Here is a 24,885-nt window from a genome sequence, read left to right as displayed (position 1 = left end):
CACTCTGGCTTTTGTCAAAATCGCTTAAGTCGGCGGATTTCCGCAACTGCGCCACTTATCGTCGCAAGAACGACGCCCCATTCGTGTCCGCTCCACTCATATGCACTACGTGATCAAAAGTATCCGGACGCCCCGAAAAACATACCTTTTCATATTAGGTGCAGTGTGCAGCCTCTTCTACATTTACATCTACATCCACACTCCGCAAGCCGCCTGACGATGTGTGGTGGAGGGTACCTTGAATACCTCTATAGGTCCTGCCTTCTATTCCAGTCTCGTACTGTTCGTGGAAAGAAAGATTGTCGCTATGCCACTGTGTGGGCTCTAATTTCTCTGATTTTATCCTCATGGTCTCTTCGCAAGATATACGTAGGAGGGAGCAATGTACTGCTTGACTCCTCGGTGAAGGTATGTTCTCGAAAATTCAGCTGAAGCCCGTACCGAGCTACGAGCGTCTCCCTTGCAGAGTCTTCTTCTGGAGTTTACCTATCATCTCCGTAACGCTTTCGCGATTACTAAATGATCCTGCAACGAAGCGCGCTGCTCTTCGTTGGATCTTCTCTATCTCTTCTATCAACCCTATCTGGTACGGATCCCACACCTGTGAGCAGTATTCAAGCAGTGAGCGAACAAGTGTACTGTCACCTACTTCCTTTGTTTTCGGACTGCATTTCCTCAGGATTCTTCCAGTTAATCCCAATCTGGCATCTGCTTTACCGACGATTAATTTTATATGGTCATTCCATTTTAAATCACTCCTAATGCCTATTCCCAGACCATTTATGGAATTAACTGCTTCCTTTTTCTGACCTGCTATATTGTAGCAAAATGATAAAGGATCTTTCTACGTATTCGCAGCACATTACACTTGTCTACATTGAGATTCAACTGCCATTCCCTGCACCATGCGTCAATTCTTTGCAGATCATGCTGCATTTCAGTACAATTTTCCATTGTTACAACCTATCGATGTACTATATCATCAGCCGCAAAAAGCCTCAGTGAACTTCCGATGTTATCCACAAGGTCATTTATATATATTGTGAATAGCAACGGTCCTACGACACTCCCCTGCGGCACACCTGAAATCACTTTTACTTCGGAAGACTTCTCTCCATTGAGAATCACATGCTGCGTTCTGTTATCTAGGAACTCTTCAATCCAATCACACAATTGGTCAGATAGTCCACATGCTCTTACTTTGTACATTACGCGACTGTGGGGAACTGTATCAAACGCCTTGCGGAAGTCAAGAAACACGGCATCTACCTGGGAACCCGTGTCTATGGCCCTCTGACTCTCGTGGACGAATAGCGCGAGCTGGGTTTCACACGACCGTCTTTTTCGAAACCCATGCTGATTCCTACAGAGTAGATTTCTAGTCTCCAGAAAAGTCATTATACTCGAACAAAATACGTGTTCCAAAATTCTACAACTGATCGACGTTCGAGATATAGGTCTATAGTTCTGCACATCTGTTCGACGTCCCTTCTTGAAAACGGGGATGACCTATGCCCTTTTCCAATCGTTTGGAACGCTACGCTCTTCTAGAGACCTACGGTACACCGCTGCAAGAAGGGGGACAAGTTCTTTCGCGTACTCTGTGTAAAATTGAACTGGTATCCCATCAGGTCTAGCGGCCTTTCCTCTTTTGAAAGATTTTAATTGTTTTTCTATCTCTCTGTCATCTAATTCGATATCTACCGTTTTGTCATCTGAGCGACCATCTACACAAGGAACTACAGTGCACTCTTCCTCTGTGAAACAGCTTTGGAAAAAGACATTTAGTATTTCGGCCTTTAGTCTGTCATCCTCTGTTTCAGTACCATTTTGGTCACAGAGTGTCTGGACATTTTGGTTTGATCCACCTACCGCTTTGACATAAGGCCAAAAATTTCTTAGGATTTTCTGCCAAGTCAGTACATAGAACTTTACTTCCGAATTCGTTGAACGCCTCTCGCATAGCCCTCCTCACACTACATTTCGCTACGTGTAATTTTTGTTTGTCTGCAAGGTTTTGGCTATGTTTATGTTTTCTGTGAAGCTCCGTTTGCTTCTGTAGCAGTTTTCTAACTCGGATGTTTATGTTTTCTGTGAAGCTCCGTTTGCTTCTGTAGCAGTTTTCTAACTCGGATGTTTATGTTTTCTGTGAAGCTCCGTTTGCTTCTGTAGCAGTTTTCTAACTCGGTTGTTGTACCACGGTGGCTCTTTTCCATCTCTTACGATCTTGCTTGGCACATACTCAGCTAACGCATATTGTACGATAGTTTCGAACTTTGTCCACTGATCCTCAATACTATCTGTACTTGAGATAAAACGTTTGTGTTTAGCCGTCAAGTACTCTGAAATCTGCTTTTTGTCACTTTTGCTAAACAGAAAAGTCTTCCTACCTTTTTTAATATTTCTATTTAAGGATGAAATCATGGATCCAGTAACCGCTTTAGGATCCCTGATTTCGTGTTCTGCGTTAACTGTTTCAAATAGTTCGGGTCTGTTTGTCACCAGAAGGTCTAATATGTTATCGCCACGAGTAGGTTCTCTGTTTAACGGCTCAAGGTGGTTTTCAGATAACACAGTTTAAAAAAATTCACTGGATTCTTTGTCCCTGCTACCCGTTATAAACGTTTCAGTCTCCCAGTCTATATCTGGTAAATGAAAATCCCCACCCAGAACCATAACATGGTCGGGAAATCAACTGGTAATGTTTTCCAAATTTTCCTTCAGGTGTTCTGCCACAACAGCTCGTGAGCCACGGGGCCTATAGAGATATCCTATTACAATGTCTGAGCCTGCTTTAACCGTGACCTTCAGCCAAATTATTTCACATTTCGGATCTCCGTCCATTTCCTTCGACACTATTGCACTTCTTATCGCTATAAACACGCCTCCCCCTTCACTACCAGCTTGTCTCTGCGGTATGCAATCCAATCTGAGTTTAGAATTTCATTACTGCTTACATCTGGTTTCAGTCACCTTTCCATCCCTAGTACTATGTGGGCATTGTGACGGTTTATTAATGAGATCAGTTGTGGGGCCTTTCTATAGACGTTCCTGAAGTTTACTATTACCACATTAATATTGTTATTCCCTGTTGCGGTTTGCCTGCTGCTACCTTGTCTCAGAAGGCGTCTTGTCGGGCCTAGGGAGGGAATTCTCTGACCTAAAAAGTCCACATGTGCACTCCACACGTACTCCGCTACCCTTGTACCTGCTTCCTGCGCGTAGTGCACGATTGACCTATTCAGAGGGACCCTACATTTCTCCACCCGATAGCGGCGGTCAAGAAATTTGCACCCCAGAAATCCGTAGCATCGTCTGAACCTGTGGTTTGAGCCTTCCACTCGGCTCCACACCAGAGGACCGCGATCGGTTCTGGGAACGATACTACAAATAGTTAGCTCAGTTTCCACCCCGTGAGCGAGGCTTTCCGCCTTCACCAACTCCGCCAACCGACTGTATGAACTGAGGATTACCTCTGAACCCAGACGGCAGGAGTCATCGTTGCCGACATGAGCAATAATTTGCAGTCGGGTGCACCCAGTGATCTCTATCGACGCCGGCAGGGCCTCGTCCACATCTCGGATGAGACCCCCCGGCAAGCAGACAGAGTGAATACTGGCCTTCTTCCCCGATCTTTCCGCTATTTCCTTAAGGGGCTACATCACCCACCTAACATTTGGGCTCCCAATCACTAATAAACCCCTACCCCCGTGTGCCAGCTCGGACCTTGCTGAAGGAGCGGCCACATGTCCACTCATAGGCAAAGCGGGAGATGCCATACGGCCAGGTACTCCATTTCAGCAACCTCTGTAGTCCATATTTATCGAGAGAGAGCAGAATGGAGCGCCCCGTGGAACTCATTGACTTCGAAAGTGGTCAGGTGATTGGGTGTCACTGGTCTCATAAGTCTGTACGCGAGATTTCCGCTCTCCTAAACATCCCTAGGTCCATTGTTTCCGATGTGATAGTGAAGTGGAAACGTGATTGGACACGTACAGCACAAACGCCTACAGGCCGACCTCGTCTGTTGACTGACAGAGACCGCCGACAGTTGAAGAGTGTCGTAATGTGTAATAGGCAGACATCTATCCAGACCATCACACAGGAATTCCAAACTGCATCGGGATCGACTGCAAGTACTATGACAGTAAGGCGGGAGTTGAGAAAACTTGGATTTGATGGTCGAGCGGCTGCTCATAAGCCACACATCACGCCGGTAAATGCCAAACGACGCCTCGCTTGGTTTAAGGACCGTAAACAGTGGAAAAACGTTGTGTGGACTGACGAATCACGTTACACAATGTGGCGATTCGATGGCAGGATGTGGGTATGGGGACTGTCCGGTGAACGTCAGCTGCCAGCGTTTGTAGTGTCAACAGTAAAATTCGGAGGCAGTTGTGTTATGGTGTGGACGTGTTTTTCATGGAGGAGGCTTGCACCCCTTGTTGTTTTGCGTGCCACTATCACAGCACAGGCCTACATTAATGTTTTAAGCATATTCCCGCTTCCCACTATCGAAGAGCAATTCGGGGATGGCGATTGCATCTTTCAATACAATCAAGCACCTGTTCATAATGCACGGCCTGTGGCGGAATAGTTACACGACAATAACGTCCCTGTAGTGGACTAGGCCTGCACCGAGTCTGTGACTGAACACCTTCTGGATGTTTTGGAACGACATCTTCGTGGCAGGCCTCACCGATCGACATCGATACGTCTCTTCAGTGCAGTACTCCGTGAAGAATGGGGTGCCATTCCCCAAGAAACCTTCCAGGAACTTATTGAATGTATGCCTGCGAGAGTGGAAGCTGTCATCAAGGCTAAGGGTGGACCAACACCATATTGAATTCCAGCATTACCGATGGAGGGCACCACGGATACTTTAGATCACGTAGTGTACTTCTCTTACCGCGTCGCGTGCCTTCAGTGGCACCAGGCAGCACACAACCTCACGGTAGGCAATGGTCAACTAACTTCTTGCAACACATGTCTGGAGCCCGTGTGAAATGTTGAAAAGATGCATATTCAGCTTATAGCAGCAGAAATTTTTATTCTACTGTTACAGTTTCGGCGTTACCCTATTGTCAGACATAAGTAATGAGACGCCATCTGACGCCACAGACGTAAGTTATCAAGTTATTTGTAGCGATACCGTGTAGGGTCGTGCTCCACTTTGCAGCAATGGAGGCACCAGCTGTGACCACTCATATTACTTATAACTTACACGGCATTAATTACGTTCAACAAAGGCATAATGTAGAAACTGTAGTAACAGAATAAAAATTTCTACAACGCTAAGTGTAAAATAACGTACAATGAATACTGTAAATACTTCCAGTTCCGCAATATCGTAAGCTGCGTTCCACAACCTACACACCTCACTTTTAATTTTTTGGTTTCCTTTATCAAAAACGATATTGCTTTATAGTGTTTATCGTTCAGCGACTATAACACTGATGTAACGCATTCAGGAAACTGTCGGACTAGGGCTCGAACTGGCTCCGCTCAGGTATTTTCTATGGCGGCTGATAAGACTGCAAAAACATAGTAAGTTATTAGTAATTACTTAAGGACGTTATACCCTGCCGATAACGCTGTAAAAAGTTTACAGCGACGCACCAGCTGCCGCGCTCTGTCCGCTTACCTGCCCAGTGGAAGTCCCAGTTGCGGTTAGGGTCGGCACCGACGCACAGATTGTACGGCTTACGCGTCTTGCGCCACATTCGGTTCTGAAAAAGAAATAAACAACGAGAATAAATGAATACCATTGTATTACATACATACACCGGGCATAAATTACATACATACATTAGCCATTCAAGAACCCAGCAGATTGTGACCAACATCACTGTCAGACTCCATCATGTTCTACCCTGTAACGTCGTGTTCCCATTGCCCACTGTTCATTGCAGAGTTTACCATGGGAATGCGTGCATTAGGCCGCGCCGTACAGGTGTGCGTTAGGCAGCGCCGTGCAGTGCGAATAGCGGCCGGTGTTGTTTATGGGACAAAGCATTCGGTGCGTACGGCTAGTGTTGGACCCACGGGGAATCCGGGCCCTGCGACGGATCTGTGACATCAAACTAGTCGCCTTGCCCGACATACTTCGCGAACACTCGGCTACGTCGAGGGCCAGGCGAGAGATCAGTATGGCGATGATAAAATACCCAATAATGTCTTAACGTTGTCATTAGTGACCGAGAGTGTGAGTGTATTACCAAGTGTTAAAGTGGTCTCAAATAACAACTTTCTCTCCGCTGGAGACGGTTGCCCAGACTCGTTAATATCTGTAGTGCACACGCTGTGACGTACACCGTGGGATCAGTATACCTCGTTGGATCCGGGTTAATGTAGATTACGTCACAGGTGAATTCTGTGCATTGAGCGATACGATATGAATCGAACGTAGGCTTTTACGAAAGATACAGGCACTTAACAATGGCGAAAAACTTACCACTCATCTGCAACATTATATACAACTGTTTAACAATAAATAGCCAGCATACTTAAATCATCAGCGAAGATATAACTCGCAGTTGCTGCTCATTGAGAATATCTATACAGAACAATGAATGTGAGAGACTAAAAAATGACACAAACAGCCAAAACGTTTTCATTGTGGGACAAAATTCAAACAATAAAAAAATAATACAAACAGTTACTTGACATGGTATATGCATGAAAAATTATTGCTGTTAAGAAATCATCAGAATCCGTTACAGCTAGACATAATAGAAACAAGGCTTAAGAACAGAATGGAGTTTCTGAGGAGGACATGTATAGGAAACTATTGATCAAGCATTTAAGTAAAAAGTATTGCAGTAAATAATTTACGTTGAAAGTAAGCTGAATTTAACTTTCAATATGCTGTTCCATGTCAAAGTAAAACGTAGCTGTTCAGTTAAAATAAATGTATGTGCCTTACGTAAACAACAGCCTTTCCTGTGGTCAAACAGCTACTCTGGTGTGATTATACTAAAGTAATTCAAGGACTCTGTGGAGTTATACAACAAAAAGCTAGGAGGAAATGTTGTATCTTCGACGACTGTTTAGACTTTCGTCCTGCAATACAAGTTTAATACATTTTCTTGTCCCATTTCCCAACAATAGCGTTCACGCATTATTATTTGGGCAACAGAGTAACTGACGATGTATCACGTTTCGGCACTTACTTCGAGGTATCTGCACTCGGTAGCTGCGCAAACAAGCTGGTTTACTATCTGAAAACTTATGTAACATGATTCTATGTCCAACTAAATGAAAGATCAAACAGTTGCTTCATAGTTTTAAAGAAAAATTCTTCCTATTTTCATTTTCGACAGTGATTTCCTACAGATGATGACAGGAATTCCCACAGTTTAAACTTTTCTGACAGGTAAGGGATACGGATGTTTGCGAATCACGCAAAAGAACATAAATGTTACGTTTTCTGCTAGTCTTTACACAAATGACTATTACAAATCCTTACTGACAGTGTCAACAACAGTACATTAAGCATTCATGAAGTTCATTGCTGGTACACGAAATATTAATAATCTTTCCATAACATACAGTGGCAATAATTGTACATATACTCAAACCGTTTTACTTACATTCCAACATACTGCTCACAAGCTGCAGGTGAGTCTACACGGTAGTGCCTAAGCAACACTATGATGCAATATAATGGTTCCTCAGGCTGATAGACGCAAATAAACTCAAATATTAGACGCATTGCATACTTTTCTATAAATGAAACGTGGTATCGCAGGAATAAAAAACGTGATCGAATGAAGCGATCAATGAAATACCAACATTTGTGAAAGCAAATCTGAGACTCACCGACCGAAATGAACTCAAAGCTAACACTGAACGTAGAATGAATAAAATGGCACAAGCGTCCGCCTTATAAAACATCGCTCTGGAATATTAAGCACTTTTGATTATTAAGTCAGAGTGTGAAAATCACGTAGGTTAAAATGATCATTTCTAACTGGTAGCTGATACCGTGGCGGATTACCGCTATTCTCTTTCTTGAGTCCATCTTTCCAGTCTTTCTGCTGAATATGACTGCTCAGTATGGAGCTGTTATATCAACACACTCAGAAAGGAAGATAACTGGTATACAGTCTGGTCTGGAATACTTGCCTTTATTTTGTGATTCAAGTTGCTTCGCTGAACTAAGTGGGTCACTTCTAAGTTATGTTGGGAGCTGTTCCTGACGATTTTCTTTGGTGAATGAACTTCAGAGAACTGTGTTTAGTAACTCTCCTTTTCTGGTACGATAATCAGTAACATCACCATTGGAATCACCCAGTGAGGGTATTGATTGTGTCTTGGCGATGGTGTCCTTTACATACGATAGAAATCTTTTCGATTTTCTGCAGATTTCGAAACAAACTTTCGTTGAGAATAGTATTAAAAGCATTTGCCATTCAAGTCCGAGCTATATTTCGAGCTTCTGTAAAACGTCGCCCAACTTGGAGATTTTGGGTTTTTTTGATGCTTTTTTCGTTGCTTCTGCAACAGTTTTGCTTCTCCAACAGTATTTTTCGTTGCTTCTGCAACAGTATTCGAGCTTCTGTAAAACGTCGCCCAACTTGGAGATTTTGGGTTTTTTTGATGCTTTTTTCGTTGCTTCTGCAACAGTTTTGCTTCTCCAACAGTATTTTTCGTTGCTTCTGCAACAGTATTCGAGCTTCTGTAAAACGTCGCCCAACTTGGAGATTTTGGGTCTTTTTGGATGCTTTTTTCGTTGCTTCTTCAACAGTATTCTGAATTTATAACGATCCTATGCCCTCTCATTTTGCCTTTTATTGCAAGTGTCCGGTCACACCTCTTAAACATAATGGCCTTGCTACAACCTTTGCTTGTTTTTCGTAACACCTAACTTTGGACTCGTGAATAAAAGTACTATTAACACTCTGAACACTACTTTAGATTATACTGAACTCTCTTATTTACGTTAGTATCATTCTGTATATTAAATAGGCTATCGTAAATCTTCCACAAAGTCTAGCAGAGGAACTAGGGGGGCGTAGTATCCAGTAACAAAGTATACACTTAACTTCTTACCTAAACTTGTCTTTCTGATAATGTTTTCCACTAAAGCACAGTATCAGCAATTACTACTGGGTCAGGAACCGATTCTAAATCTCCTTGAGAATTTCTCTTTTGAAAATCAGCAATTCTGCTTGGTAATACCGGTTCCTGAATCCTGAAGGGACGAATTTGGAATATATGTCTGTTCATTAAACCTAGAGATTTTAAATAATTTATACTTTAATAAATGTAACTATTGTTTTCCGTAACAGAACTAAAGTAAAAAGATCTTAAAGGATTCATTTTTCAATTATTTTTATACGGACTTTGCAAACCATTGGTAATTGTTTCCAGACCGAAGCTACTTTAATCTTGATACTTTTGCTAATTGAAGTTAAAGAAACAAGAATTTAATCAGATGCCCGTGATCAATGCAAGTTGTGTGTCTCCATGTTCTTACTATAATAAATCGTAAAAACATTTCATTCACTGTTGTTACTTTTCCACAGAGTAAATAGTACTTTTACAATAGGATTTAAGTAAAGTAATGACACGTACTTCAAATAAGATGGTGACACTTGTTAGATTAACTGTCAGTATACTGAACCAAAGGTACGTTTTTAATAGATTACGTTAACAGAAGCCTGGCTTCCTGCTTATGAACAATGAAATAAATTGTCTGTAGTCTGCCTTGTCAGATGTAGGGGACTTGAAAATGTCGAGCATAAATACTTCCACAGATTCTTCACGTTTCTTATTAATTAGACCACTGTCTCTGTAATGTCTACATTTGAAAAGAATTATTGAAGTAAGATTGTGTGATTCTTGCAACACCATATTCTGACCTGCAAAAGTCTTGCATACACTGCAACGATTTACAGGAGACGACTTGTTATGGCAGAAGTGCTAATTAGCAACTCCTTCCAGAAATTGTAACAAAGTTAGACGAAATATTTAATGTGTTGAACAGCGCACCAATACGTGACCTCGCTTAACCACTGATAGCTAGCTACTTCTTACATTTCAGTTTGTCTGTGATATACTTCGTTCCACACATAAAGCTTTCACAGAATGGAAACGGAAAGACACACCTGGCAACCCTATGTAGACGCTATCCTCTGAATTAGTTTACTGCGAATTTCTCCCTCGGAGAAGGGAAAAAACTTGGCCGTCCCCATTCCTGATGGCAGCCTTATTTCTTCCGAAGAAAATTGCTCTTTTCGTATCACTAAAATAGAGCATCCTGTGGAAGAACTGGCAGTTTTGAAAAATGGCTGTTTTAATCCCTTACATAGACAATAACAAAATATATGTGCAGTTACTAATTACAATTTACTTTTACAATGGTTCGAAAACATCTCACCCTCATTATCATCTTTAAATATGCAGTACTAAATCATGACAGACATGGACGACATACTGCCTGAATGTAAAAGTAACACTGTTCTGTTAAAACGGGTTTTGTGTACCATAACCCTCAATTGACGTCGATTCTTTTTCTGTGATTGTAAGCCACATCTGTTCTACGCTTACATTGTTAGTTTGGAAAGAAGTGCAGAGTGTCACTCAGAAAGGTGTCAAGCGAATTTTTATCTGTTTTTTTAAACAGATATACTTTGCCTTTTACTTTGGTGGATTTTGACGTTACAGTATCCAGTCTCACTATAGCGACCTAGTGGTCCCTAATCCATGCGTCGTTGAATAAGCTCCCTGTTTCTCATGATTGTTGTTAAGAGTTCAAGTACGTTTTCGTAATCATTTATACTTCAGGTGAGCTCCCGAAATTATTGCTCAAATAATTTTAGTAGTAAGCACTTGTAGAATTTAGGAAGATGTTTTATGCCACCACCACCTTTAAACATGAATTTTCGCCGGTATTTCGAGGGTGGATTAAAGTCACAACTAATAGGCTACCTTTGAAGTTGTGTGTATGTCGTACTTATCTGAAATGAAACTCAACTTTTCTCCGAACTTTTCATCAACTGAAACAGGAAGTTGGTAAAAGAAACCTGTTATTAATTTATTGCAGTTTTCACCCATACGTATTTTTGGGTGTTGTGACAAAGTGTAAATTTTATTTTATTTTGATGTACACTATGTTTAGAGAGTGGTATTTAGCAAATTTGAGCTCAATACTTTCCATATAATTTAATGGAAATCGTAACAATATGTTCTCAGAATTTTGAGGCTTTAAGTTAGTAACATTAAAGATATTTTTATACAAACACACATATTTTAAGGTCGTATGTCAAAAACTGCAAATGTAGAGGTTTTTTTATCTGCGTATAACATATCAGTGAACTTCAATACATGACCTACATCAAAAATGAGTTTTCCTTGGTAATATTAGTTGGATTTCAGCTGTAGAGAGACCATCGAAATCTATCTAAATAAAAAAATCTGTGGTTACTATATTCACAAACGCAGAAGCAGTTCATGATCCGTTTTAGGAAATCGAGCACATTAAGATATGCAGAAAGATACACTACGAAGGTTGAAAAATAGACGGACCTGTGATTGACCAGCTTAACCAGCCGTTGCCGATAGCTAAAAAGGCGTGAGAAACACTTCTCTTATCATACCTCAGTAAACAGTCTGTGTTTAGAGTATGGTGATGGAATATGGAAAGAAGTTTTTGTTTCCAAGAGATGTGGGTGAGACAATGTATGGTGAAAACGTGCATCACTTTATACAAGTTTTCGTTCGTTAATGACTTATCTTTGCGAATGTGCAAACAGTCGGTTTAAGGGTAGAAAGTCGAGAGTGGATACTACAAGGACGAATTTTGCGGTGAAACGTAGCAAAATTGAGCTATATTTGTTCATCAGCAGTGCTATTAAGCAATATATGTTGGACGTGCTTCAGTATCTACGACTCCAGTGATTCGAAATTAGGGAATGGTCGGGAATTGATTCAGAATTCGCGCAGGATCGGAAACATCTTTTTCCATCTACTCATCGAATTGCACCTGTACTTGATGAATAACAACGAGTATACATGACTTTATCTCTCGACAGTGCTTACGAGGAATCTTATATAGTAATAGTATATCAATGCATTTTCGTATTTCATTCGAGAAAAAGACTGATGCCAAAGTTTTGAGTGGTTTCTGTGCAGAACGTCAGGCACTTAAGCTAAGAATACCACAGAGGCGAAACAGACAGGCGAACAATGTAAGTCTAACTATTTCAGCATCTCCTTCAGCTGGTGAACACAACAGTATAGTTAGGTATCGTACACCGAGATAACAAAAGTCGTGCAATACCTTCTCATATCGTGTCGGACTTCCTTTTGCCCGGCGTAGTTCTGTAACTTCACGTGGCATGGACTGAACAAGCGTTGGAAGTACTCTGCAGAAATATTGAGCCACGCTGCTTCTATAGCTGTCCATAACTGCGGCACTGTTGCCGATGCATGATTTTGTCCACGATCTAACCTCTCGATTATGTCCCATAATCTGGCGATCTGGGTGACCAAATCATCCGCTCGAATTGTCCAGAATGTTCTTCAAACCAATCGCTAACAGTTGTGCCCCAGTGACATGGAGCTTTGTTATCCACAAAAATTCCATCGTTTTTTGAGAACATGAAGTCAATGAATGGCTACAAATAGTCTGTAAGAGGCCGAACATAACCATTTCCAATAAATGATCGGTTTAGTTGGACTATAGGACCCAGTCCATTCCGTGTAAACACAGCCCACATCGTCATGCCGCCACCATCAGCTTGAACAGTGCCTTTTCAACAACCTGGTTGCGTGGCTTCGTGGCGTCAGCACTACACTCTAATCGTACTCAGAACGTACCATCTGAAATCGGGACTCATGTGAGCAGGCACGGTTTTCCAGTTTCCTAGGCTCAAATCGATTCGGTCGCGAGCCCAAAGGAGGCATTGCAGGCACTCGCGTCAGTCGCCTGCTGCCATAGCCCACTAACGCCAGATTACGCCACACTGTCCTAACGGGTACGTTCGTCGTGCGGCCAACACTGGCTTCAGCGGTTATTTCACGCAGTGTTGGTTGTTTGATAGCACTGATAACTCTACGCAAATGTCGCCGCTCTCGGTCGTCGGCCACTGCATTGTCCGTAGTGAGAGATAATGCCTCAAATTTGGTATTCTCGTCACACTTTTGACACTGTGGATCTCTGAATACTAAAGTCTCTAACAATTATCGGAAATATTCTATGCACCTAGCTGCAACTACTATTTCGCGTTCAGACTCCATTAATTCCCGTCGTGCGGCTTTAATCACATCGGAAAACTTTTGACATGAATCACATGTGCAGAAATGACAGCACCGCCAACGCTTTGCCCTTTAATACCTTTTATATACACTGCTGGCCACCGTAAATGCAACACCCTGAAGGAAGCATCCGAATCAAGTGAAATTTACACCATGGGTTTGCAGCGATGAGATATGCAACTGATTAGAATTTCAGCGCAGACGCACATCACGCGCTCCTGTGGCGCCACCTCATAGCGCCATTTAAGGCTTGGCGATTTCGACGAGTGTACGTTCGGCACGTGTGTTTACCTTGTGGTTGTTTCACAAGACGATCAGTTATGCCTCGTAGACAACAGCGAACATCGTTTGATCAGGTATCCGAGTTCGACAGAGGAAGGATAGTGGCTTACCGAGATTGTGGATTATCCTACAGAGAAATCGCTAGTCGTGTTGGACGAAACCAAACAACTGTAATGCGGATATGTGACCGTTGGATGCAGGAGGGTACGACGGACCGACGTGGTCGATCGCATTCACCTCGGTGCACCACTGCACGTGCTGATAGGCAAATTGTGCGCATGGCAGTGACGGATCGCTCAGTGACATCCCGAACCATAGCATAGCACATTGCGTCTGTAACGCATCATCCAGTGTCTGCGCGTACCATTCGACGCCGTTTACAGCAGAGTGGTCTGTCCGCAAGACGTCCATTACTTCGTCTACCATTGACGCAGAACCACAGACGTCTCCGTCGCCAATGGTGTGATGACAGACGGATGTGGACGGCAGAATGGAATGACGTTGTCTTTACTGACGAGGCACGCTTCTGTCTGCAGCACCACGATGGTCGGATTCGAGTGTGGAGACACCGTGGAGAGAGGATGCTGGACAGCTGCATTATGCACCGCCACACTGGTCTTGCACCGGGTATTATGGTATGGGGCGGTATTGGATATTACTCTCGCACGCCTCTAGTACGCATTGCCGGTGCTTTAAATAGCCGGCGCTACATATCCGAGGTGCTGGAGCCAGTTGTCCTTCCTTACCTTCAGGGCTCGGCCACAGCCATATTTCAACAGGATAATGCGCGACCACACGTGGCACGCATTGTCCAAAGGTTCTTCGTCAATAACCAGATTGAAGTGCTTCCCTGGCCGGCTCGCTCTCCGGATCTTTCACCGATAGAAAACATATGGTCCATGGTTGCTCAACGAGTGACCCAGATTACATCCCCAGCTGCCACACCAGATGATCTTTGGCAACGTGTGGAAGCTGCTTGGGCTGCTGTACCCCAGGAACACATCCATCGTCTCTTTGACTCAATGCCGAGACGTGTGGCAGCGGTGATCTCCAACAATGGCGGCTACTCTGGCTACTGATTCTAGCAGGAACCACATGTCACAGACGTCTGTAAACGTAATCATTTGATACTTGGTCAACATGTTATCTACAAAATAAATTTTGTTGTGCTACCTCTTGTCTTTCTTGGTGTTGCATTTACGGTGGCCAGCAGTGTATTATACTACCGCCATGTGCGAATGTGCCTATCGCTATCCCATGACTTTTGTCCCCACAGTGTATGCTAAAAGTTGCCTTGCGTTGCCCAGTTGTAATGTTCAGGAGCTCGGTTAGCTGAAGCGTACGCACCCGCGATATGGAAAGGTTGACGGAACACATTCTGATACATCGAGAAATAACCAGTTTGCAAGGAGACCTGTGAAACCCTGGGGCTGAGAGAACATATCCTGAGGCATCAAGAAATAACTAATTTGCATGTCGAGTATAGTGTAAGGGTTAAAAACAGGAGTGTGACAACACAGCTCGACTACAATAGCAATTTCAACTGGATGTAGGTTACAATAGTTATGAAGAGAAGATGAAGCCTGGACAGACGAGACTAGTGTGCAAAGCAGCATCAAGCCACTCTTCGGAGTGAAGACCACAACAGCAATACGATGCATATGCTGTCATGTATTCGATATCACCTGAGAGCAACGAAGTTGACAACAGAATCGCAGGTTTCTGTCATACCCCCACATCAGTCGTGCCCACCTACTGGGTCTCACCTACAGCGGCTGCGTTTGACTAGCGCCCTCTGCCGCCGCAGTATGAGACAGCCGGTGGCAGCCAGCCCACTCATACTTGGAGCCCCTTCGCTACGTAACGCTACGCAGACGCCGCCTAGTCGTGACTACGACACCATCATTCTTGCCTTAGTTCAGAGGGCCTCATTCTTGTTAACACTGAGAGCAGGACTGTATTTCTTGTTGCATTATTTGTAGCGAGTCTTCGTACGCTCGAAATGAAAGTTAAGTAAATCTTCTGTTTACTGTTTTTACTTGTTCGCTAATCATTTGTACATCTGTCCAGCATTCCTACGACGACTCTGCGCAGCACCCTGTAACCCACATCTCCTTACCATTGTATACGAAGTCGTTCACAACCGTGCGGTGTACGAATCTCAAGAATTTTTTGGGAAAACAGGTTTGGCCACATTTATCAGGCAGCCACTTACGTCCGTCCAGGTGTACTCGTATCCGTCGGGGTTGGTGTTAGGGAAGATGTAGAAGTCGAAGCTCTCGACGATGCTCCTCACGCTGGCGTCGGTTGAGGTGAGGATCTCGTTGATGAACCACGTCACGCTGGCAGGGCTGATCCACTCCCTCGCGTGGATGCCTGCAAACAGCGCGCTTTTCAGACTCTCAACGACATTGTGATGAAATTATTATAGAAAGGACAGCTCTTTAGCTCTTTTATCAGTGATGTATAAAAAATAACATCGACAACACTTAGTATATTGCACGAGGCGCAATGCTAGGTTGTGATGCCGTGGGGCGTCGAAGTTTGAGAACGATGGCGTTAAAGATTCTTCAATTGTTTTGGTAAACTGTTTGGCTAACAAATATTTCGCTTATGTGTAAAATTGAGGAATAACAGTGCCTGCGGAAAATTTAGTGTGTTGAGCTGGAGGATGAACTGATCATTTTCATTATGTAAATTTGCTCCGGAAGTGAGGAGGAATGTTATTTGTTAGGGGTAATTCTCTTTACGCTGATAGTTAAGGCGTTGCGTAATAAATCATGATATGAAACACAACCCGAAGTTGTTTGGTCATGATCCTTCTCCAGCGTACGACAGTATCTTAACAATGCATTTCCGGACAATAGTTCTTTCTTGAAAAATAAACAACATGCGGTCCCTCCCTACATACTAAGCTTTGTCGGTGTTTTAGTGACACTTTGTAGAGGCAATGAATAGCTCAACTTTTGCACCTCAAATTTGAATCCTAAAACACATCTTTGATCTCTTTTTATTTAGACAGAGACTAGAGACTCATACGTAATGACTAATACGTCCTCACATCGTCCTTAATAATCAGACTTTTCGTTTAATATAACTGTGGTATTTTTTCGACGAGATCTGTATGAGACGATTTCAATCAAATGACGCTTCTGTAGAACCTAAAACAAATTATGAAATAAAATCATATTGTGCTTTCGTAGTATTGTTCGGCGGTTCGAATGAAAATGTACGCCACTTTCGGTGGAAACATGTGCCTCCGGGTTGTGGCCTAAAGTGATACGGTTCTAGTACACTTCAGTCAACTCATCCAAAGGTAACATTCAACTGATGAAGTGCACTATGTCCGCAGCGCTTTTACTGGACATTAATACGTGGTGTGTCCATATTCTGCCCTTATGACGGTTTAAATGCCAGGGACACTTTTAATCAGGTGTCTGAATGTCCGCGGAGGAATGGCAGCCCGTTCTTCCTCATGAGGAGAAATTAGCAAAGGTCAGGTTGTTGGGCATTGAAGCCCGAAGTGGACTTCCCAATTCCTCTCAGAGGTATCATAGAGTTTCAGCAGGAGCTCTGGGCAGGCCAGTTCATTTCAGGAAAGTTACCGTCCACAAATCATTGCCTCACAGATGCTGCTTTATGACAGGGTGTACTGCCATCTTAACACAAACAGTCATCGTTTCCGAACTGCTCCTTCACTGTACGCAGTGAACAGTGCTGTAAAACGTTCTCGTATCCTCCCGTACTGCCGGCCGTTGTGGCCGAGCTGTTCTAGGCGCTTCAGTTTGGAACCGCGCCACCGCTACGGTCGCAGGTTCGAATCCTGCTTCGGGCATGGATGTGTGTGATGTCCTTAGGTTAGTTAGGTTTAAGTAGTTCTAAGTTCTTGCGGACTGATGACCTCATAAGCTAAGTTCTATAGAGCTCAGAGCCATATGAACCATTTTTTTAACCATCCGTACTGAGTGTTTTTCTTAAGTGCATCAAAGGCACCACACCCTAACCATGAGAAACACAGCGTGCCCTAACACTACCTCCACCATACTGCACTGCTGGCACTACACACGACGACAGATAAAGTTCTTCACGCATTCATCAAATGAAAGCGATTCACCCGATTGCCACAGAGTACAGTGTAATGCATCACTCCAGATCACTCGTCTCCAGTCGTCCACTGGCCAGTGGCGTCGCTCCGTCGCTCTTTGCAGCACCTCAAGCGTCGTCTGCCACTGGCTACAGAAATGTGCCACTTATGATGATTTTCTTCACCATTCTGTCAATGTGCTCACTGGACTGTTGGTAGCACTTTGCAACTCAAGAGTGAATCCTTGTGCTGACTTAAGGCGATTTTTTTAACCGTCCTCCATCGTGCTCGATGGTTCCCGTCAGTCAGTACATCAGGTCTCTCAATTCTTGGTCTAGCTCTGTTCGTGCCTACGCGTTTCCTCTTCACGATCACATCACGAACAGTCGATACCGGCAGCTTTAGAGGGGTAGAAATGTCCTGATGGATTTCTGACTCAGATGACATGCAAAGACTAGTCCACCATCGACGTCAAGTAGCTCTCCTGACCCACCCACCTGCGGTGACTGCTTCTCTACTGACAACACAATACTTCCCGCCTCCTTTTATCCGAAAGGCTCCGCATGTAGTGACATCTAGTGAACAGTTCCGTATTATGTAGGAGGTCCATCTGCTTCTGATCAATTAGTCCATCCAGATTTCATGGAGAGAAGAGACTCAGCAAAGCATAGTAAGAGAAAAACGGTAACGGGATCTTGTTCAACGCAAATGATTGGAAATTTGATTAAGCACTGATGATCGACTAACAAATACTTAATGCAAGATCGGTGATGGCGCCCTTGTTCACTCACCTCCCTCGATGACGACTGCGGGGTTGCCGGTGCCATAGGAAATTTTGATTCCGCGGATTTCGCGGCCCTCATAGGTGCTGCCGCCCACAACTGTAGTCACTACGCCGGAGTAGGAGTCGGCCAGCGAGTCAAGCCACTCGTTTATCTGCACAGAAGAGGATGCACGTTCATAGCAACACATGTGCTTGTGCTTATGAGAGGCATGCGATGTGGGGAAGCTGAAGAACGAGAAACTGGAAGCCAGTGAGGATGTGTGATATTAAACAGTTAAAAGGGCAGAATTAGAATGGGTGCGACAGGAAATGCAAATTAAGAAGTACACGTATTATCATTTACAGAAGAAAAACATCTAACGATAGAATACGTGTCAAAGGCAGGAGTGCGCAGAGTCAGAGGCGGGAGTATGCAGGACCTGTTGTAAGGTGGACACGTCTTCTTTTTGTACGTTATCGATATGCACGTCTGAGAGAGAGCAACTTATGTTACTGTTAAACAATCTTTGGTCTTGTCGTGGCACAGTCTTCGCCTCTGCTACTTTCTTAGCCGAAGTGTGGTAGGTTATCGACGTATTTAGTTGTGCTGTGTCGACTTGCGAATGAATGTGTTAGATGAAGACACATTTATTGTAAAGGACAGGATGAATATGGCGTGCATATCAGAAGGCGAAAAGAATATACATTTTGAATAATGTTATTTTTTTGAAGAGAAGAAGTCTGAGGTAAGACTGCAGCACTGCGCAGCTAGTTTGTCGCAATGATTACTCTCAGCCAGTTGCTCAGAGCTGAGAGAAAGATCACCTCACTTCCCTGGGTCATGTACCAACATATCAACTGCTTAAGCTGTTTGTTTTTTATAAATATATCTGTTAACATTGTACCCTTTTTAAATCGTTGTTCACTTTGTCAAGCATAATATTATCCAGACCAGTGTTAGGTGTAAACACGAAGGTTTTCTCCGTCTTTCTGAATACAAACTTCAATTTAAAACCGTTGTCTTGGGAACATCATTTCATAGGAATAGCTACTCCCCCCACCCTACTGTTCAAAGAAGGTTTGTCATTACCACATTGCACTATACACTGTAGTATGCAACACTTTGAATGTTTATATAAATGACATGACACAGTTCCAGCGTCTTTACTGGTCTCATACAGATATGATTTTATGTACACTCCTGGAAATGGAAAAAAGAACACATTGACACCGGTGTATCAGACCCACCATACTTGCTCCGGACAATGCGAGAGGGCTGTACAAGCAATGATCACACGCACGGCACAGCGGACACACCAGGAACCGCGGTGTTGGCCGTCGAATGGCGCTAGCTGCGCAGCATTTGTGCACCGCCGCCGTCAGTGTCAGCCAGTTTGCCGTGGCATACGGAGCTCCATCGCAGTCTTTAACACTGGTAGCATGCCGCGACGGCGTGGACGTGAACCGTATGTGCAGTTGACGGACTTTGAGCGAGGGCGTATAGTGGGCATGCGGGAGGCCGGGTGGACGTACCGCCGAATTGCTCAACACGTGGGGCGTGAGGTCTCCACAGTACATCGATGTTGTCGCCAGTGGTCGGCGGAAGGTGTACGTGCCCGTCGACCTGGGACCGGACCGCAGCGACGCACGGATGCACGCCAAGACCGTAGGATCCTACGCAGTGCCGTAGGGGACCGCACCGCCACTTCCCAGCAAATTAGGGACACTGTTGCTCCTGGGGTATCGGCGAGGACCATTCGCAACCGTCTCCATGAAGCTGGGCTACGGTCCCGCACACCGTTAGGCCGTCTTCCGCTCACGCCCCAACATCGTGCAGCCCGCCTCCAGTGGTGTCGCGACAGGCGTGAATGGAGGGACGAATGGAGACGTGTCGTCTTCAGCGATGAGAGTCGCTTCTGCCTTGGTGCCAATGATGGTCGTATGCGTGTTTGGCGCCGTGCAGGTGAGCGCCACAATCAGGACTGCATACGACCGAGGCACACAGGGCCAACACCCGGCATCACGGTGTGGGGAGCGATCTCCTACACTGGCCGTACACCACTGGTGATCGTCGAGGGGACACTGAATAGTGCACGGTACATTCAAACCGTCATCGAACCCATCGTTCTACCATTCCTAGACCGGCAAGGGAACTTGCTGTTCCAACAGGACAATGCAAGTCCGCATGTATCCCGTGCCACTCAACGTGCTCTAGAAGGTGTAAGGCAACTACCCTGGCCAGCAAGATCTCCGGATCTGTCCCCCATTGAGCATGTTTGGGACTGGATGAAGCGTCGTCTCACGCGGTCTGCACGTCCAGCACGAACGCTGGTCCAACTGAGGCGCCAGGTGGAAATGGCATGGCAAGCCGTTCCACAGGACTACATCCAGAATCTCTACGATCGTCTCCATGGGAGAATAGCAGCCTGCATTGCTGCGAAAGGTGGATATACACTGTACTAGTGCCGACATTGTGCATGCTCTGTTGCCTGTGTCTATGTGTCTGTGGTTCTGTCAGTGTGATCATGTGATGTATCTGACCCCAGGAATGTGTCAATAAAGTTTCCCCTTCCTGGGACAATGAATTCACGGTGTTCTTATTTCAATTTCCAGGAGTGTATATAGACTGAAGCGTTGAATGAAAATTTGTACCAAGGCCGAGAATTGAGGCAGGAGAGCCGGCTTCGGCTCTCGGCCTTGGTACAAATTTTCATTCAACGCTTCAGTCTATACAAATAGAAGATTTTGAATATTGTTTGGAAATTTTATTTTAAACTGAAATCTAGATTAGCCGCTGCCTGGTTGCTGTTTGCTTTCGGGAAATCTGCAACGATTTCGTTAAGAACAGATAATTGTTTTACTTCAGTTGTGCATTTTATATAAAGAAGAGCTGTATTCAGACGAGTTCCAGTTCGATCGAAATTAGGTTCCTTTAGTCAAAGGTTAGCATATGAGTTTTTAAGTTCGATAACAGATTGTGGGTACATAGTATTGGTAATACATATACTTTTTATAGAGAGAAAGGTTAATTTGGGCTAAATTTCATACAGAAACACATAGTGGGGAATTTACACTGTGGTCATAGATGCTAGGGTGCCAGGTAGCCAATAACAAGGTGAAGACAGCAGCGAATGAATTGGTAACAGCGTATTACTGAACTCCATACAATGATGACAATCGTTTAAACTGACAGGACTACCTAACTGTTATGTGAACACATAACTTGGTAAGCCTCTTTTCTCTCCTAGTGTTCACATGGTCCAGAATTCCTGAAGCTTCATAAGTAGCGAAATAAATTTATCATGTGTTTAATGCTAATATATCGAGTTTCGTTATCTCCCTTCTTCTTTATGAATGTATGGGAACCGAATCAGGTTTTGGAAGTAATTTCCTAATTATCTATAATACAAATGCACTGAGCGTCATCATTATCAGTCATTTCTATCATTAAATGAAGTGATCTCTCCAGGTATTCAGCTCAGGTATGTCGGTAACTTCTTCGTTCGTGAGCAACGATCTTTGGCGATATGCAGCCAGTTGATCTCAATGATGTTCCGCAGGTCTTCGTACATCGGTCAGGTGGTTTTCCTCGTGGTCGGTCTCCGCCTCTTAGACTCTAATCCAGCACTCCCTTTGCCCGTTGGTCATCATATCTTCTGGTAACATGCCCTGCCCATTCCAATTTCACAGTGCCTGTCCTGTCCAGGATGTCTTTGTGTTCTGGGTGTATTATCCAGTAATTAGTACTTCCTATTGTATTTGCTTTACGTATTCAGCTCAATAAGAAACAGCAATTAACGTCTGATGTATCATATTTTTATTGTTCATACCTTAACGCAAATGAAGCAATAGTAAAATATAGTAGTCATATTCAAACGCCGATTCCACACCATTGGCGCCTTCTCAAGCATGAACCAAGTCACTGAAGCAGTTATGTGCAGGCCATCAAAATTTGAAAACAAAATGAAGAAGTGATTTAAAGTAATTTCATAGTTACAAGTAACTTTATGGAGATTATTAAAGTACAAGTCTGCTGAAATGTCTACAAAGAATTAAACTAAGCATTTATCGATAAATTTTTAAATATTAAATTTCCTCTCTGTCGTTTACTTTGTAACTAGTATACCGAAAGTATCGACTCACCTCGTCCAGTGTGTGGTAGTCGTCCCAACCGAAGGATGCCCTCGATTTCTTTGCTGGACGTTCATTGTCGATAAGCCTGTAATAATTTAGAAAACGTTAATCGAGATCAACCATTAATGACAAAAGAGGTGTATGATCGCTAAAACTAGCTGTAATTGAAATATGATCCATTTTCCCAAATTAATTATTTCTAGAAAATTATGTCAACTACAGTCCAACTTCTTGATGGACCATTTCTGCGCGACTCTTAAAGTTCATGTGCGTGAAGTACACGTTTATCTCCATCGAATTCTGAAAGTAGATGAGTGCTGGATGAACACTGCGAACATTAATGCAACATTTATTTTCCATCATCCCCGCTACAATTAGACACTGCTGCTTTTTCCGGTTGACTGATCCATATTTTCGTTGGTCACTTTACTGCTCTTGGCCGCTGTGATTTACACGCGAAAGCTAACTTCGGCAAATGATGGACTCCCACTCATAAGGTGTGATGAAACGGTACGATCTTACGGGATTTTATTTGTATATCACTTCTACAGTGGAGACCCAGAGTTCATCTTATTGCTACGCACGCTCTTGAATACCTATAGAGCTTTTTTAAAGTTTTTCTGTTGCAGTCGCGTATACCGTAGCATCAGAGGTATATAAAACGCATTATTTGTTCTAATGGAACATTTTCCAATGATATTTTAGATCTTGTAGTAACTTTGCCTTATGGTACCATAACTCCAGCTTTCATTTTTGATATCCCACAACTACAGCTTAAGGTGAGATTAGCGACTACGTGACTAAAGATTTTTGGGAAACTTTTAGACTAGGTTAATATAATCTTACTCTCAACAAAACGAATAGTATTAACCGATATATGTCAGTGTAGCTCAACACCTTCGTGCCGTTAGATCATCTATTTATTGATTAAATCATCTGAATGCAAACTGAACAGAACGGTCACAGATGGCATCTTCACAGAACATTCTGTGTAGTATTTGAGGCTCATATGATCTTTGCAAACCCAAGTCGCATCCTGCTCCGCCTCAAAGACAGACGTATGAATCAGTGTCAGTTTGAAGAAAACCAGAACATGAATACCGGCTAATATCTACACCTACATCTGTATTTACATCAACACTCCGAAGGCCACCCGATGACGTGTGGTGGAAGGCACTTCTGCTACCACTAACTGATTCCCCCTATCCAGTTCCATTCGTGAATGGCACGTGGGGGCAATGACCTTCGGTAAATCTATCTATTAGCTCTATTGATCAATTTTGTCGTTATGGTCATTTTGCGAGATGTATATGGGAGGAAGTAACATGTTGCCTGTCTCTACCTGGAAAGCACTCTCTCAGAATTTTCGTAACAATCGTACCCGTGGCGCACAATAACTATCGTGCAGCTTCTGCCACTGGAGTTTATTGAGCATATCTGTAAAGCTACCGCGTCAACTAAACGATCCCGTGACGAAACGACACGATTTTCTTTGGATCTTGTCCATCTCTAGTATCAAGCCAATCTGGTTAGGGTCGCAGACTGATGGGCAATACCCTACACGCGGCGGAACAAGTGTTTTATAGCCCACTCATTTCACGGATGAGTTCATCTTCTTTTCCTAATGTTTATTTTAAGTGTTCATTCCAATTTAGGCTTCTGCTGCATATTTTGCGGTAGAGTAAGTGTACCCATAGCTATTTGTCATTCAATCATAAAATTACTCTGCCGCTCCCCCTATTTTCATATAGCTGAAAATATAAGATGCTTCTCTATCTCAAAATTTTCCAGTAGCTCTGTACCTTCAGTTTGCGACGGTTTTGCTTGTGCTACCAGCCGTTGTCAAAACTACCAAAAAGGTGAGTTTAGAAATTATTCGCATATACGAGGGTCATCCGGGAAGTTAAGAATGTTTTGTTTTGACACGTCGCCGCGTCCCTACCCCACCACCGCCGCCCGAGCACTGATCTTGGTACTCATCCGCTTCACTTTGACGGCAGCTACGATGCTATGCGGTCGCTTACTGCTGAGCTGTGCCACTTTAACACGTGTGAAAATATTGACGATCCGTTAAAGTGTGAAGTGCGCAGTGTTCTCCGCTTTTAAACCCGCAAGTCCGACCTATCGAAATTTATAGACAGATAAATGAGTTCTAGGCAATCTGATGAATAATGAAGCGCCAGCTTAGAAGTGGCGTATCATCTTTAATGGCGGACGGAAATACGGTTCAAGACGAAGATCGCTAAGGCTGGCCCTCAGTGGTAACTGACAAAGCAAAGACTGAAACAAAACTCGAAGATAGGCGTTTTGTAATTGCAGTGTCTTACTGTCAGACTCTTCAACGACTTCGCCGCACTAT

At 43.6% G+C, this 24,885-nt stretch overlaps 1 protein-coding gene across 1 annotated transcript in view; it reads right to left on the bottom strand.

The window, feature by feature from the left end:
- LOC126253182 (zinc carboxypeptidase-like) overlaps positions 1-24,885 on the bottom strand; it is a 118,937-nt gene that overhangs the window by 14,496 nt on the left and 79,556 nt on the right. The window contains exons 4-7 of the mRNA XM_049954344.1: positions 22,536-22,611; positions 18,421-18,565; positions 15,761-15,921; positions 5,645-5,729 (exon numbers count right to left, since the gene is read on the bottom strand). Of these exons, the coding sequence (XP_049810301.1) occupies positions 5,645-5,729; positions 15,761-15,921; positions 18,421-18,565; positions 22,536-22,611 (467 nt within the window). The remainder of the gene's footprint in view (positions 1-5,644; positions 5,730-15,760; positions 15,922-18,420; positions 18,566-22,535; positions 22,612-24,885) is intronic.

This window comes from Schistocerca nitens, chromosome 4 (genome assembly GCF_023898315.1).
Source record: "Schistocerca nitens isolate TAMUIC-IGC-003100 chromosome 4, iqSchNite1.1, whole genome shotgun sequence".
NCBI lineage: Eukaryota > Metazoa > Arthropoda > Insecta > Orthoptera > Acrididae > Schistocerca > Schistocerca nitens.
Note: the sequence above shows the minus strand (reverse complement) of the source record. Positions and strands in the feature narration are given on the sequence as shown.